The sequence below is a fragment of the Mobula hypostoma genome, chromosome 13, assembly GCF_963921235.1.
Source record: "Mobula hypostoma chromosome 13, sMobHyp1.1, whole genome shotgun sequence".
Lineage (NCBI taxonomy): Eukaryota > Metazoa > Chordata > Chondrichthyes > Myliobatiformes > Myliobatidae > Mobula > Mobula hypostoma.
Genome location: NC_086109.1, coordinates 64,576,727 through 64,594,670, shown reverse-complemented (window position 1 = coordinate 64,594,670; position 17,944 = coordinate 64,576,727). Strand labels below are relative to the sequence as shown.

At 38.0% G+C, this 17,944-nt stretch overlaps 1 protein-coding gene across 1 annotated transcript in view; it reads right to left on the bottom strand.

Annotated features, from left to right (window-relative positions):
- Window positions 1-468: 468 nt before the first annotated feature.
- saxo2 (stabilizer of axonemal microtubules 2) overlaps window positions 469-17,944 on the bottom strand; it is a 50,734-nt gene continuing 33,258 nt past the window's right edge. Inside the window, exons 3-4 of the mRNA XM_063065854.1 lie at window positions 2,862-3,064; window positions 469-1,493 (exon numbers count right to left, since the gene is read on the bottom strand). Of these exons, the coding sequence (XP_062921924.1) occupies window positions 508-1,493; window positions 2,862-3,064 (1,189 nt within the window). The 3' untranslated portion in view covers window positions 469-507. The remainder of the gene's footprint in view (window positions 1,494-2,861; window positions 3,065-17,944) is intronic.

Genomic DNA, 17,944 nt, shown 5'->3' with positions numbered 1-17,944 from the left:
AAAATTAAATTCAGTTACCTTGGTCTTTGTGAAACATTGAGATAATATTGTTCATTACAACTAATCCATTAAAAATTGGAGCTTTATTTTATGGGTATTCTAAAGAATTTTAAGATAAAGATTGAAATGTTAGGTGGTGAATGGGTATTAAAAATTGTACTATTCGTTATTGTATGTTATAGGTCAGCCATATTAACTCAGCTAGTTTTAAATATACTAATCATCCAAAAATTAAAATAAACACCTGAAAATGATTTGAAAATATATGTTGCTTTTGATATTCTTAACAATTTACTTCCTTCATTAACTAAGTCAGTAAGTATATTAATACACCAGACTTCTCACATATATAATCATGGTAGAAGAATTAATTGTGATCATCAGGTGAGAAAAATTTCAATGTCACTGCCTTTGGCAGAAATTTACAATGGAACTGCAATTTGAATTACAAAATTGGAATGGGTTTGATGTCATTTAATAAAAGCAATATAATTAACATTATAGATATTAAGATACTACTGCCACTTCTTTTGGAAGTTGCATTTCATTTGACACTGCCAGCTTTTCTTCTGATGGTGTTATCTTGTGAAAGTATTTATGACCACGTGCATCAGTGCTTTCATACACAAAGCCTGGTGGGGTAGGATAGCTTGCAGGACATATTTCAAACCTCTTTGGTGTATACTCAGTGCGATACAAAGTTCCAGCATCAAATGGTGTTTTGCTATGTAAAGGAGCATTCAGTGGTTTGAAGCTTTGCAGTGGGTTGATTGGATGAGGGACATAATTTGCTTTAAAAGTTGTCAAATCATCAAATTTTGAACATGGAACTTTTAGTTCTTCACCTCGCCTGATCATCTCTGGCTTCTTCATATCCCAAGACTTGAAGTCATCTTTCATAGTAGTACTTCCTTGAAAAGGAGCAGGGACCTTTCTTGCACTTGCAGGTTTAAATGGAGCAGGTGGTTTAATTTTATGTCCAACATAATCAAGGTGGGAAATAGTATTCAAATCCATTAAACCATCTGGTTGCACATAACCTGGTTGTTTGTGCATATATGGCAAGGTAACAGGCCATGCCTGATATTGGTCACGGAATTCTGAGTTCCCATCAAAGGGTGCATCTGATCCTATCTTTGTTTGCTCAGGTTTAAAGCTTTTTGTAGGATCTCCATGCACTCCCTTGTAATCACGACGGTGAGTGGTGAGACCTTCAAAAGGTCTGTCACTTGGTTTGTACTCTTCTCGTGGTCTAACAAATCGTTCCCCTATCGGATGAGCTACATATGATACTTTATGATTTGTTAGACTATCAAAAGGAACATCAGAAGTTCGAGGGACATTGGGTGGTTTGAAACTCTCTCTCTGTGGAAGTCCCTTGGGGCCATAATCATCTTGGAACGTAGATGGATTTCCAAACCGTCCTGTAGGAGGGCAGTATGCCTGTGATGTTTTAGGCTTCCTTTTAGGAATTTCCCAAAGTCGGTAATCATCTATTTTTAAAAAAGTGCTTATATATTAGCTTTATCTTCATAAATATATTGGACTATACTTTATGCAAAAATACATGAATTATTTATATTTGAAGCAAAATTAAGCATTAATAAACATCACCACACCATACAAGTTTTTATACAAGGTGGGAACTTGACAACTTATCAATTATAATGCTGAAGAATGATCTGATCCTATTTGAAAATAAAAATCTGCTATTCTTTTAACTTTAATTTTTACCAAATTTCAAATCCTGTATAATGAAATAACATATGCTACACCGAGGTATTAAATAATTTAAAGAAATGCGCAGAATGATTTTCAATTCACTATTGACTGTTTTGTAAGTGTAAATTTGCTATTGTTCATAAAGGCATAAAAGTGTTTAAAAAAAAAGATAGGAGTGTATCTTAGATCAAGATTGACATTCTGGTCAAGAGTCCCCTTTTCTTTGGAATGTAGACTTAAGTCAAGCCACTTTCAAAGTGTAATACAGAAATACGTGAACAGTGCTGATACTTTTAAAGAATGATTACTTTTAATCAAGGTGGAAGTAGTATTCAAATCTATCAAACAATCTGTGCATGTATTGCTAGGTATGTATAGTATTGTGTAGAGGTAAAATTATGCAACTCCAGGCTAGTACATGATACTGGTCGAATAGTGGCTGATAAAATTCACTCAAGAATGTTAAGTTGGCAATATTCATGATGTGACTGCAGCAGTAAGACATTTGGGTCACTTTCATCCATGTTTAACATCTTGTATAAATTCATAAAACCAAATTCAATCATGCTGCATTATACAGCAATCGCAGTGCAGCAGGACAAACTTATAGCAGCTATGAGATCTGTTTAGACACCTGCAATTGAGTGTTGTGTTAGACAAATTCAAAGGAAAAATTAGTATGATTTTATTACATTCTCAAGAAATTTAAAAAATTATCTTTAGAATATTGCTCGTTAAATTGCACGTAGACCAAGCCTTAGTGTTGTGTATGGTTTTGGAGCTGCATGGTTTGCAGAACTACTTCAGTGTACATTAAAATTCAGCCTATATAGTACAGAATAGTTGCAAATAAGTCAAAGCTAAGCTGATTGAAGTAGTAAACTTGCTTCTCCAAAGAGCTTTCATAATATTCCATTTGTTTTCATATAATAATCTGACATTTTCATGATCCTTTTTCCATATCAATTCATAAATAATCAGATTTTGAGTTCTCTTATATATATTCTCAAGGTTATTAGCCAGTTTTAACACCCTCACATTATATCGATTTCTGTAGTTCTTATTTCAGGTTAGTTGGACAAAGACTATTAAGGCTGAGGCTAATAATTAAATGAAAAATGCAATTAATAACCTTCTACCTTTGTATGTTGGTACAGTGTCTACTTTCCCTCCTTTCCCATGTTTTCTTTCTGGAGGACGCATGCTTTCTACAGGCTTAACTTTGTAGGGATTATAGTCTGTCTTGTAGGTTGTGTGGAGATCTACCTCGCCAGATTTTGGTCTATACTCTTGCTGCACACGAATAGGTCGGTGTAAAACTTCATGAGGTATATAGTCTGTTCTGTAGATAATGAAATAAGAATCAATTGTTATTGTGAAATACACTTCTAATATTTTCATTTCTTAATCATCCCTTTGTCATTAGAAAATGTGACTTTTTTTAAAAAAAAGAATCCACAGGGATACAGAGCCCCTAGTGTAATCTAATCTTTGTAAGGCTGGAGTCTGCTTGGTGCCAATGTAAAGATGAAACCTACTCATGAATCATCTGCAATAAAGATGCTATGTACTTAAACTGCTAGCAATTACTCAGTTGAAATAAGCAATTAGAGTTGACTCTTGGCTATCTAGAATAAAGGAGGAAAACTTCTCAAGGGATAATGCAAAATTCATCGAAATGTATTAAACGGCCTCAGCAGTGCTACATGGCAGGTTTAAATTTTTTTTTTATATACGCCTGACTGCATGTTTCAATATTTCATTAACTTGTCTTTTTTCCTTAAATACAGTCATAATACTTACAGAAATACAATCAGTGGCCACTTCATTAGGAAACTCCTGTACCCAATAAAACGCCACTGTGTAATGTTTGTCTTCAGCTGCTGTAGTCCAGTCACTTCAAATTTTGATGTGTTGTGCATTTAAAGATGTTCTTCTGTATACCACTGTTGTACGCATGGTTATTTGAGTTACCATAGCCTTCCTGTCAGGTTGAACCAGTCTGGCTATTCTCCTCTCATCTCTTTCATTAACAAGCCATGTTCACACATGGAACTGCTGTTCCCTGGATGTTTCTTTTCCCACGCCATTTTCTGTAGACTCTAGAGATTGTTGTGCATGAAAATTCCAGGAGATCATCAGTTTCTGAGATACATAAACCACCCTGTCTAGCACCAACAATCCTTCCACAAAGTCATTTCTTTCCCTGAACCTTTTGACCATGTCTGCATGCTTGAGTTGCTGCCACATGGTTGACTGATTAGATATTTGCATTAATAAGCAGGTATGCCTAATAAATTGGTTACAGAGTGTAGTTTTTTTGTTCCAGAGTTGATATTTTGCTGCTCTTCACCATCAAGCAATATTTTAACACAGGTGAGGCTGGCACAATGCAAAACCAACACTGCAGAGTTAGCTGTTCCTCTGTCTTTTGCATTCATTCACTGTTGTGGGTTGTCTATATACTCGCAGTGCAATGCCATGAACAGAAAGCATCTCATATTCAGGTTCACAGTAGGTAATGTTCATCCACTGTTGAATATTATCAACAATGACATTTTTTCTCCATTCATCTTCTGCACAACTTATTCCTGCCCAGCCACTGAAGTTCCTTTTTTATCCAAGGTTTATCACCTCTTACTTCCAGAAAGATTTTGCTTCAAATGCTTTTCAGCATATTTAATTTCATTGAACAATTCATAATTTGTAGTCAGAGAATTAATTTTTCTGAGAAGGTTTCAACTTGTTCCATTCATTGAAATGTTTTAGTGAATTCCTCTTAAATCATTTCCTGGTCCATGGGTTGGAATGCAGAAGTCACAGTTGGTGTTAAAAGATGGTAATACAGTATTTTACATGGAAAAAAAAGATTTCATTGGAATGAGAAAGACAATGCATCCTTTACCAGCAAGCCCTATTATTGCAGATGCACTTTGAAGTGAGGAATAACATTTTTGTCAAAGCATACTTTGCAAAAGCTATTGCTCTTCTACATCAGTTTTCTGATATAGTAATCCACTGGTATATTAGTTACCAAAGAAGCCGTCTCTTTTTCTCTCTGCCAATCACACAGAATTTGAGACAATACAAACCAGTTACATTTGCTTGGCATTTAAGGATTAATCTTTCATTTTCAGACTGGGGTTAGAAAGAATCTTGTTTAGTCTTCAATATCGGGCGCTTAGTCAATACACTTTTCTGATGAAGTCTGGTTTTGTCTTCATGGTAAATTTGTTCTGATTGCAAAATCTTTTCAATGAATACAATGAATTCCTTTTCGGAAGCTATAATCAGCTGAATTATCTACTTTTGAATTCTTCCCTTTGATGCTTATCTATGAATGTTGTTCTATGCATTTTCCTCCATTGATGCTGCCTGACCTGCAGAGTTCCTCTAGTGTTTTGTGTGTTGCTTCCAAATTCCAGCATTTGCAGTCTTTTGTATCTCTCCATGATTGGTTTTTAAACCATGTTTGTCACCAAAACAAAAATAATAAAATGTTTCTCCATTCTCAGAATTTCAAGTCCGCATACTGGTATATCTATATGTTGGTTGATTGAACCACTTCAGCATTTTCTTGTCTCATCTATAGCCTTCTCCATTGATGTTCTGTTAGGCATACCACTCAAAGAATACAGATTTGTGCGAGAAAATGAATATAGCCTTACTCTTCCTAAATCAAGATCCATCTGTTCACTGAGAGCTGTTTTGTAGCAGTACCATGTTCTAGCTGCTCCAGCACTACAAACGTTCTTAAAATAGTGAAGGAATACCAATACTGTAAGTTTCAATGATTTCATTGTTAGTCTTTCTACTCTAGTGTAACAATCGTTCTATCTTTGTACTATGTTCCCAGGAGACAAGTTTTTAAGATCTGGGAAGCATTTTCCAGTGCACACATTTTTCTTCAAACCTTAAATCATTGCCTTCTCTAAGAAACAGCACAAGCCTTTGGAAACAAGCATAGTTAATCCAAAAGATATTACATCAGTTGTTTCTCATTGGCAGCCAATTGTGAACAGTGTTTAATGGTTAGATTCAATGGCCAAGAAATTCATAAGCCCACAAAAAGGATGCTGAAATGTTGCTAAATAGGGCATCATTGTTTGCTTGTCCTATTATAATTTCTTCATAACAATATGGATGTGAATTGTAAAATGGAAATTCGTGTGTATGATCTAATAGTCTTTTCAGAGGTATGGTTGCAAATGTTACCTGTCTCATGATATTGACATGATGTAAATATCGTGATAGTGGGGTGATGTGATGTCACATGATGGCATGCTCCAACCAGTATAAAAGGGGAGACCGCAGTTTGTTGTGTAATTGTTTTGTTGGGGAGTCACAGTTGATGGTTACGTAATCATGGAAGAAGAGAGAGAGAGAGAGAGTGAAGAATTACCAGCTTCGTACGAACCCAAGAAATCAATGGCGTTCAGTGATTGACGTTTGGTATGGTCCATACGGGTACTGTGGCACACACTTTTGGTTAACCCCTGCATGGTCTCGGGTGTTGTGTGGTGACCACCTCCGGCGAAAGGTCAGTTACTGTGAGAAATCTTATTCTTCGGACAAGGCACTTCTTGGCTGGGATCTGTGTCGGCAATTTCGTCTTTTCTTCATCGCTGGTTTGGGAAGTCTCTCTTTCACTTATTTCATAAATCACTTGGACTCTTTGAACTACCACCTTAAGACTGTGTTTGAGTAAGATCTGTTAAGAATTGTCTTTCAGTTCGATTGTTTGCTAACTAAAGACGCATAACACTGTTAACTTCCGTTTAAGTTAGTTGTTTGTTTACTTTTCTATGTTTTTGAGTAGAAGCTAATAAATTTCGTTGTTTATTTATAAAAACCCAACTCAATTTCATATCTATTGCTGCTGGTGCATAACAAAAATTGGGGACTCGTCCAGATATGAACAAATTTGGAGCTTATTGATTGTGTAATTATCGATCTGATTGGGGATAAGGGACATACCCGATTCCTTTTGTTTGATTGGCTTGTGTGTGGTAACCAGAAACAATGGATGTTGGGAGCTTTCTGGAATAACCAACCCCTGCGGTAGTAGAGAAAGCATAAAAGAGTGCGGTGCTGGAAATTGCTAAGGAACGGAAGCTTACAGGGAGAACGACAGCTACTACGAAACCAGAGATTCAGAGGAAAATCGCTGAGCATTATATAGCTATGAAAGTGTTTGATGAAGAGGTGTTAGAGAGGTTTCCTGTAAGTAAAGATGTGATCCGGTTACAGCTAGAACAAATAGCATTAGATAAACTTAAAATAGAGGCTGAGTTAGAATGAAGTCGATTAGAAACTGCAGAAAAACAGAGGCAGTATGATGCTAGAGAAGCTGATTAACAGAGGGAAGAAGAAGACAAACAAAGGGAAGAAGCAGGCAAACAGAAGGAAGAAGCAGACAAACAGAGGGAAGAAGCCAAAAGACAGAGGATGTTTGAGCTAGAAAAGATAGAGAAATTGAAGCAAAGAGGTCTAGTGGTAGAATCTGGTGTACCATTTGTTGCTAGTCAGGAAGTTAAATTGTTTCCTCCAATTAATGAGGCAGATGTTGATAAATACTTCCAGCATTTTGAGAAGATTGCTCAGAATTCACAGTGGCCGAAAATGGACTGGCTTGTCCTTTTACAAAGTGTACTTAAAGGTAAAGCACAACAGGTTTACGGGGTCTTAACCAGTAGGCAAGTGATTACGATACTGTGAAGCAGGTTAAACTTAAAGCTTATGAATTGGTTCCAGAAGATTATAGACAGAGACTAAGGAGTCTGAAGAAATCTGTGAACCAGACACGTGGAATTTGCCTATGACAAATCTGTGTGTTTTGAGCACTGGTGCACCTCTAAAAATGTGAATGGAGAGTATGACAACTTGAAAGAGATGGTTTTAATAGAGGAATTTAAAAGGTGTGTCCCTGATGGCATATAGGCATATTTGGATGAAAAGGATCCTGCCACGTTGCCAGAGTCTGCTAAATTAGCAGATGAGTTTTCTCTAACCCACAAGAGTAAGTTTACTGTGAGTAAGACTTTCCAAAAGAGTAGCATAGATAGTCAGGGTAAACCGGAAATTAAAGCAGAAGCTAGTGATAAAGGTAAGGATGAAGGGAAGCAAGTGAAGGAAAAACATTTTGGTCCATTTGTCACTATTGTAGGAAATCTGGTCATGCTATGGCTCAAACTGTTTCCATCTGAGAAGAAGGGAAAGGAGGCAATTCCAGATGCCTGTGTCCAACACTTTGAAATGCCCATAAACCCGCAGGGTTCAGGATATTCAAAGGAAGCTCTGACAAGGTCTGACCGAGTTAGGGATTAGAGGATTTTATGTCAGAGGGATTTGTTTCTGTGAATGAAGGGTCCACTCAAGTACCAATAAAAATTCTTCGGGATACTGGGGCTTCTCAGTCATTTATGTTAGACAGTGTTCTAGAGTTTAATGATGAGACTGACATTGGTGAAGTAAATCTTATACAAGGTATAGAGGGCAACTTTATGCCTGTACCTCTGCACAAAGTAGTTTTAAAGCCAGGGATAGTTTCAGGACCTTTCAAAATGAGACTATGACCCTTATATTCCGTCTGGGTAGCCTCCAACCTGATGGCATGAACATTGACTTCTCTAACTTCCGCTAGGCCCCACCTCCCCCTCGTACCCCAGCTGTTACTCATTTTTATGCACACATTCTTTCTCTCACTCTCCTTTTTCTCCCTCTGTCCCTCTGAATATACCTCTTGCCCATCCTCTGGGTCACCCCCCCCCCGTCTTTCTCCCTGGGCCTCCTGTCCCATGATCCTCTCGTATCCCCTTTTGCCTATCACCTGTCCAGCTCTCGGCTCTATCCCTCCCCCTCCTGTCTTCTCCTATCATTTTGCATCTCCCCCTCCCCCTCCAGCTTTCAAATCCCTTACTCACTCTTCCTTCAGTTAGTCCTGACGAAGGGTCTCGGCCTGAAACGTCGACTGCGCCTCTTCCTATAGATGCTGCTTGGCCTGCTGCGTTCACCAGCAACTTTGCTGTATGTTGCTTGAATTTCCAGCATCTGCAGAATTCCTGTTGTCTATGACCAAGTTTACCGGTGGATGGTGTTTCTTTATTGTTAGGGAATGACCTAGCAGATGGAAAAGTTGTTCTTGCAGTGCAGCTGATAACTAAGCCAATCACTGATGATCCAAAGATGGATTCTAACATGTATCCCTCCTGTGCAGTAACCCGAGCTGCGGCCAAAAAGTCTACTAAGGCAGATGGTTCTGTGCTGCATGGGTCTACTACCCATGACAGCTCAAATTGGGATTCAGATTTTGATGATTTGTCAGTAACTTTTCTATCTTCCTTGTTTGATCAAGAACCTTGTAGTGAGTCTAACCATAAAGACTTGTCTCTGTCTAGGAAGGAGATTATAGAGGAGTAGAGCAGAGATCCTGAGATTGCCACCTTGAGAGAGAACGCTCCCCCAGATGACAAGATTGAGAAGGTGCCAGTAGAGTTTTATTTTAAGAGTGAAGTGTTAATGAGGAAGTGGAGACCACCTGAGAGTCCTGCAAATGAGGACTGGGCAGTTGTTCACCAGGTCGTTGTTCCTAAGGTCTATAGGAATGAAATTTTAACTTTGGCTCATAGTATGCCCTTAGATGGCCATCTTGGTGTGAAGAAAACTGTGAACAAAGTTACGAAACATTTCTTCTGGCCTGGTTTGAGGAAAGATGTGGCGACATTTTCCTGAACTTGTCACACTTGTCAGGTTGTGAGTAAACCTAATCAAGTCAACCCAGTGGCCCCATTACAACCTATTCCTGCATTTGGTGAACTGTTTTATAAAGTTATTGTAGATTGTATTGGCCCATTACCAAAAACTAAAGCTGAACATCAGTATTTTCTGACCATTATGTGTACCGCCTCTAGTTTTCCAGAAGCAATACCTCTCAGGAATATAAAAGCCAAAACTGTGTCGAAGACTCTTATAAAGTTCTTTATATGAGTTGCCAAACAAAATCCAGTCTGATCAAGGAAGTAATTTTATGTCTGGATTATTCCAGCAGGTAGTTTATAACCTGGGAGCCAAACAGATTACATGGTCTGCGTACCATCCAGAATCACAGGGGGCCTTAGAAAGGTTCCATTCTACCCTCAAAACCATGATTATGACATTCTGTGTCAAAAATGAGAAGGACTGGGATGAGGGAGTTCATTTGCTTTTGTTTGCAGTAAGGGAGTCAGTGCAGGAGTCCCTAGGCTTTAGCCCCTTTGAACTTGCGTTTGGGCATAGACTCTAAGGACCTTTGGCACTGTTAAAAGAACAGTGGGTTAACAAAGAACTACATACTAATTTGCTGGATTATGTCTTGAAATTTAAGGAAAGATTACAAAACTCTTGAAGCTTAGCAAGGGAACATTTAAAATCTGCTCAGGAAAGAATGAAAACTTGGTATGATAAGAAAGCTAGAACAAGGTCATTTACGCCAGGAGATAAGGTGTTGGTTCTTTTCCCTGTGCAAACCAACCCTTTACAAGCTAATTTTCATGGTCTTTACAAGATCATATTTAAAGTTAATAATGTGGACTATGTGGTAAAAACACCAGATTGACGAAGGCCAACACAGCTTTGTCATGTAAATATGATAAAACCATATTATGAAAAACAGTCTGCCACTATGACTGTTGTCATCAATAATATGAGTCTGATCTCCCTGGGAATTTGGTAGCTGATTCATCTAAGATTTTTTTTAAACCAAACATTATTTCTGCCAGACTAACAAATTTGACAATTTTAGAAAATATTGATGATAAATTGGCTCATCTACATCCACAGCAGCGGCAGCAAATGAAGCAGTTAATTATGAAATTTAGGGATTTATTTCCAGACCTTCCAAAAAGAACCCCAGTAGCCTCACAAAATGTAGATGTTAGAAACGCCAAACCCATAAAGCAACATCCGTATTGAATGGACATGAAAAAATGTAGAATCGCTGAGCAAGATATAGAATATATGTTAGAAAATAATATTATTAGACCTTCTACTTTGGATTGGAGTTCACCTTGTGTCATGGTGCCTAAACCAGATGGTAGTATTCGGTTTTGTACTGATTACAGAAAAGTGAATGCTGTAACAAAAACTGATGCATATCCAATCCCTAGGGTAGATGATTGTGTGGATAAGGTTGGAAAAGCTAAGTTTCTTACAAAGATCGACCTGTTAAAAGGATATTGGTGTGTTCACTTGACGGATAATGGTAGAGAAATTTCTGCCTTTGTAATGCCATCTGGGTTATATGAATACAATGTACTGCCATTTGGAATGAAGAATGCTCCAGGAATCTTCCAGCGAATTATTAATTCTGTAATTCGAGGGTTAAAACATACAAGTGCCTATATTGATGATTTAGTCACAGGGAATGACACTTGGGAACCACATATATCTACAGTGGAAAAGCTGTTTGAAAGGCTTTCACAAGTCAACCTAACTGTTAACTTTGCTAAAAGTGAATTTGGCTCTGCCACTATGACCTATCTTGGTTACGTTATGCATCAAGGCAGGTTGGGTCCAGTTCAGGCAATTTTGGAGGTTCCCACTCCAACTGGTAAAATAGCTCTCAGAAGATTCTTGGGAATGGTAGGATATTACCGTAAGTTCTGTAAGAACTTTGCCAAGATTGCCCTTCCATTAACTAACCTCCTGAAGAAAGGTGAGAAGTTTGTTTGGAAAGAGCCTTGTCAGGAGGTCTTTGATAAGTTGAAAGATATCCTATGTCACCACCCTGTGCTCAGGTCACCTGACTTTGAAAAGCCATTTTCCCTAGCTGTGGATGCCAGTGACAAGGCTGCAGGAGCAGTGTTACTACAAAGGGATAATTATGATGATGTTGACCATCCCGTGGCTTACTTTTCCAAGAAATGTAATGGGCATCAAAGAAATTATTAAACCACAGAGAAGGAATTATTATCGCTTATTTTAGCTCTGCAACATTTTGATGTGTAAGTTGGCACAACTCAGAAACCACTTGTGGTTTACACCAATTATAATCCATTGGTATTTTTGAGTAAACTGAAAAACAGAAATAGAAGGTTGCTAAATTGGAGTCTGATTTTACAAGAATATGATCTCTTAATAACTCACATTAAAGGCAAAGATAATGTAATTGCCAACTGTCTATCCAGATGTTGAACTTGCAATGTAATGTTTTAATGAAGTGGAATTTTGATATTTGTATATACTCCTGCCATATGTTATATTAATACTGTATGTGTATTGTGCATTTTGTAAACTTTATACATTTGTATATTTTGTAAATTTTAGTTAAAATTTTGCTCTTGATAGATCAAAAATTTCCTTTCTTGGGTGGAGGTGTTACCTGTCCCGTGATATTGGCATGATGTAAGTGTTGTGATAGTGGGGTGCTGTGATGTCACGAGATGGCATGCTCCAACCGGTATAAAAGGGGAGACTGCAGTTTGTTGCGTAGTTGTTTTGTTGGGGAGTCACAGTCAGTGGTTACGTAATGAGAGAGAGAGAGAGGGAGAGGGAGAGAGAGAGAGAGAAAGAGAGAGAGAGAGAGAGAGAGAGAAACACTTTTAGAAGAGGTGAAATGGAAAGGTAGCCCTGATGATAAACAGTAAAGTAAATGCAGTAGAGAGAATGGATCATTGTTGAAAAAAATTAAGATGAACCATCTTAAGTAAAGCTAAAAAGAACAAGCAAAAAGCATTGGTATGAATTGTTCATAGAAATAGCAACAAAAAGAAGGTAATCTCGTAAATCGTAAACAAGAGTTTTTGTAGATGCTGGAAATTCAAAGTAACACACACAAAATGCTGGAGAAACTCAGGAGGTTAATTGGGACACATTGGGACCAATACATTTTGGCTTAGCTAAGCTGCTGCCCCAATTAGCCAAAATATCATGGAAATACAAAGTTAAAAAGATATAAGAAAAGAAACTATTGCTTAACTAAGTAATAAATTATGTTTTTAATTGGCAGTGTTCTGCCAATACCACAACAGTACTATAAAACTGTGTATTAGTTTCTAATAGTTATCAGAGAAATTCATCCAGTGTATACTGCTGTGTTCTTTTAAATGAACAAAATCAGTGCAGACACTTAGTACAGGTAATGGACTGCCTTGATACTATGCTTTTGATGACTGCATCCTCCAAAATTTCATTTTCATTGTAACATTCATAATGATTGTCAATATTTTCAAACTCTCTGTAGTTGAAATAGGGAAATTGTTTCATTTTCATGCTTTTTCTGGCATCTCCAAACCTGAATGCTTGAAACCGCAACGAGCAAAACAGCTCTGAATTGTCTTCCTGCCTATTTCTCTCCAACTATCAGCAACAAAAATCACTGCTTTTTGAATACAAACACACACAACTAACTCTATTTAAAAACTATTCACTTGAAGCACAGCATATTGTCTAATGACCATGCAATGTGACTGAAGCTAGTTAGAAACTGCTTGCCAGCAGTCTCCTGTACTAATTAAGTGGCATTGTTTACCAAATAAATGAAGGGAATCCCAGTTAATTTCTTGACTAGTTTTGTTGTCCCAAATAAGCAGCTGCGCCAATTAACTGACGGCCCATTTAACCAGAATCCATTGTACCTACAGTACTGTGCAAAAGTCTTAATTTATTATATTATACATACACAGATATACAAGACTTTTGCACAGTATTTTAATATCTAAGGCACAAAACTTAACAGAATATTTACAGTATTACTCAAATATCACTGAAATATTAAATGCACAACAATCTTCCCTGATTAGCTATAAACCCCAACTCAATTTAGAATGCATCTCAACCCATACTATATATACAGTATACAATATAATACAACTATTACATAAACATCCACAGCATAGTAAATTTTAAATTGTCCAATTCAGGCCTAAAGATTTAATCACTACAATCTTCTTGTAGGATAATATCTTTCCTGACAAGTGATGTGAGGCTTGTGGCTGTGAAACAATCTCAAGTCCGGGGGCCTTCACTGTGGTGATTGCAGTTGACGACTCTGGGACTGCAGGAGGTAGTTCTGACAGCTTAACACACCATTCTTTTCCTTCCCTATCCTTCTCCTAGTTTGTTGTGAGTATCCTTGAATTGGCTAATTTCTTGCAAAATTTGATCTCATTCATCTTTTTTCATTTCCGCAGCACTTATGTCACCCTCCTCTTTTTTTTCCTTTCTTTCTATGATGTGCATCTTGATTTTGGAAAGGCGTATTTAGTTCACTTGGGTATTCTCTTATTACTCCATCTATTTCTCCCTTTACAATTTGATCTCTCCTCTTGGTTTCCTTATCTACAACATTATCTGTGGAATCCTCTGCTTTTAATACAATTGTATATAGTGATGAGGGCACAGCTGAAATACTGTGCCGTTTTGGTCACCTTACCTACAAAAATGATATAGCAGCAATGGAGGAAATCTGAAGAAGGTTCACAAGGATAATTTTTGGGATAGTGACTGAACAGCTTGAGTCTGTATACCCTGGAATTTTAAAGAATGATTACTGACCTTATTTAAACATATCAAATCCTAAGGGAGTTTATACGGTAGAGACTAAAATGTTTTCACAGGTGGGAAAGTCGTAAACAAAGGGGCAACGCTCCAAAATAAGGGCCAGTTATTTAAAACTGAAGTATGTAGAAATTTCTTCTCTCAGGAGTAGTGAATTATTGGAGTTTCTTGCCTCCAGAGGGCGGTGAAGGCCTGATTATGAGATATATTGAAGACTAAAATAGATGAATATCTAGATATCGAGGAATTAAGGGTCACAGGGAATAGGCGTGGAAGAGGAAGTTATGCCAGCCCAGATCAGCCATGATCATACTGAATGGCAGAGCAGACTTGAAGCCCTGGTGGTCTATTCCTGCACCTATTCTCTTGTGTTTTTATGAGGCTCTCTGTTGGTCAGGCCGATCATGGATGTTGCATCCTATGCAATATGCAAGCCAGTACACAAGCCAGAACAGCACGATGTAGAGAGCAAGCTGTTGCCCATGCAGCAGGCTCCCCCTCTCCACACGGTTGATGAATTCAAAGGAACGGCAGAGACCAATACAGCTTAGCACCAGCAGTTTTGCAGGAGTTGCCAGTCTGTGTTAAACTCATGTCGGACTGCTTTAGGGATATGAGCTCCAGATTTTTCCTTGGGGTTTATTCTCGAATGGGTATAGCCACAAGGCAAAGGAAGTTTGAGATCAGATTTTTCCTTTTCCTAGATGAGCTGCCAACCATGGCTGATAAGCCCCATCAGCCTAAAGCGACTGGTTTTAAAGCGCCAGTTACCAGCTTTTGCCCCTTCTCCTGTCAGTTAAAATGGTTCCACCTGGCTTTGTAACTAAGCCACATGTAAAGGCCAGGAGCTGGACTTGGTTGTCAAAGGATATTTGAGATGCATGCCATTGGGAGCACTTAGTAGGTGGTGGGAGCTGATCCCCACTACCTCACCATCTCCCACCGCCCCCTAAAAGCTATGACAACCTTAAGGAACCTGTGTTTTTAGACAGGACTGGTTTCGACATTACAAAAAGGGGCAGTAGAAAAGCATTTTTAAAACATTGAAGCAAAACACAAATCATGAATGATTAAGCAGACTGTTATTTGTTTGCTCCAGAGTACATTCGGGACCGCTTTAGCTCCAGGTAATAGGCATACTGAATCTTACAGGAAACACCACACAGCAACTTAGAATGCCATAGTTCAGAAAACATATACACCACAGCTACAGATAAAATGACATGAATCTTTATGATGTACAAGTTTCGATAAATGCATTAACCATATCAATTGTCACTTTATTGAAAACAATACAAACCATGAAATGGAAAATATAGTATCTTTGTTAAAAAGTATTCTAATAAACAGAAGTAACAAATACATGAGATTATAAGACACAGGAGGAGAATTAGGCCATTCAGACCATCAGGTCTGCTCTACCAATCCATTTTGGCTGATCCCAGATCTCACTCAACCCAATGCATCTGTCTTTTCGTCATATCCTTTGATGCCCTGACCAAAAAGGAAACAATCAACCTCACCTTAAATATACCTCCACCATAGCCTGTGGCAGAGCATTTCACAGATTCACTATCTCTAGCTAAAAAAAATTCCTCCTTACCCCTGTTCTAAAAGGTCGCCCCTCAATTTTGAGGCTGTGCCTCTAGTTCTGGATACCCCTACCATAGGAAACATCCTCTCCACATCCACCCTATATAGTCCTTTCAAGATTTGGTAGGTTTCAATGAGATCCCCATGCATCCATCTAAATTCTAGTGAGTATAGGCCCAAAGCTGCCAAACGATCCTCATATATTAATCCCTTCATTCCTGGAATCATCCTCTGGACTCTCTCCAATGACAGTACAGCCTTTCTGAGATATGGGGCCCAAAACTGTTGACAATACTCCAAGTGCACCCTGACTAGTGTCTTATAAAAGCTCAGCATACAGCACCTCTCGCATTATTTTCATCATGAGAGAGAAGAGATCCAAATGCACTAGAGATATGTGTTTGCACCAGCTACATAATGTTGTAATAGCAAGAGGCATGGACATTTCAGGAAAATCAGGAAAATTCGGTTGTTTTCCTCAAACTCCATATATTTCTTCTGGTGCCCAGAAGAGAGAAGCAATTGAAAGAAAAAGACAGATGAGAATAAGGCACGCATTCTTGAGGCAATAAAAGACTTGCTTCAAGTTATTATTATTGTTCTTAGATAATCTCAACAGTCAGAAGTGAAACAAATACCATCATTAACAGAAAGTACTAGATTGTACACTAATCTCAGAACGGTACACCACAGGAACAGGTCCTTCAGCCCATAATGTTTCGCCAAACCAATTAAATTAGTAATCAAATGGCTAACTAATCTCTTCTGTTTACACAATGTCTATATCCTTCCATTTTCTTTACATTCATGCCTAAATAAACATTGCTAAAAGTCTCTAATGTTTCTGTCTCTATCACCACCCCAAGCAACGCATTCCAGACACCTACCACTCTCTGTGTTAAAAACTTGCCCCTCACATCTCCTTTGAATTATCCCCCCTCACCTTAAATACATGCCCACTGGTATTAGACATTTCAAACCTTGGGGGAAAAAAATTCGTCTGTCTATTCTATCTATGCCTCAGCCTCTGCCACTCCAGAGAAAATAACCCATGTTTGTCCAACCTCTCATTATAGCACGTCTTCTAATCCAGGCGACATCCTGTTAAAACTTTTCTGCACTTGCTCCAAGGTCTTGACATCCTTCCTACAATGGCATGACCAGAACCGTATGCATCAACATTCTAGAACAATGGAACAACATTAGCTATTTGTCAGTCCTCAGGACCTCAACTGTGGCTAGAGAAGACATGAAGATATTGGTCAAGGCCCAGACAAGCTCTTTACTTGCCTCTCTCAATAACCTGGCATATATCCCCTCAGAACTTATCCAGCTTAATGCTCTTTAAGAGATCCAGCACTACTTACTCCTTTACCTTGAAATGCCCTAGCATATTAATACTCTCAGCATTGATCTCCTTATCCTCTACATCCTTCTCTTTGGCAAATATTGAAGTAAAGTATTCATTAAGGACCTCACCCACATCCTCTGCATCTAAACAAATGTTTCCCCTTTCTCCTTGAGTAGTTCTACTGTAGTGATTCTCTTACTCTTGAGGTATGTAAAGCAGGCCTTAGGATTCTCTTTAATTCTACTTGCTAATTCCCTTCTTGAGTTCCTTTCTGGCTTTTTTTATATAATCATTAAGGGCTCTGTTTAATTCTAGCTTCCAAGCTTTACATACTTTCCTTTTATCTTCTAGAATAAATTCAACCGCTCCCTCAACATCCAAGGTTATCTTATGTTGCCATCCTTGTCCTTCCTTCTGACTGGAACATACCTGTCATGTACTGTGTAGTTGGTCTTTAAACACCCTCCACATGTTACATGTGGGCTCAGCCAAAAACAGCTGTTCCCATTAACTCGCCCTAGTTCCTGCCTAATGCTCTTGTAATCAGAATCCAAATCAGGTTTAGTATCACTGGCATGTGACGTGAAATTTGTTAACTTAGCGGCAGCATTATATACATAATATAGATTTAAAAAAAACAAAATAAAATAATAATAATAATAAATAAGTCAGCTACAGCATATGTATATTGAATAGATTAAAAGTCGTGCAAAAAACAGAAGTAATATATATTTAAAAAGTGAG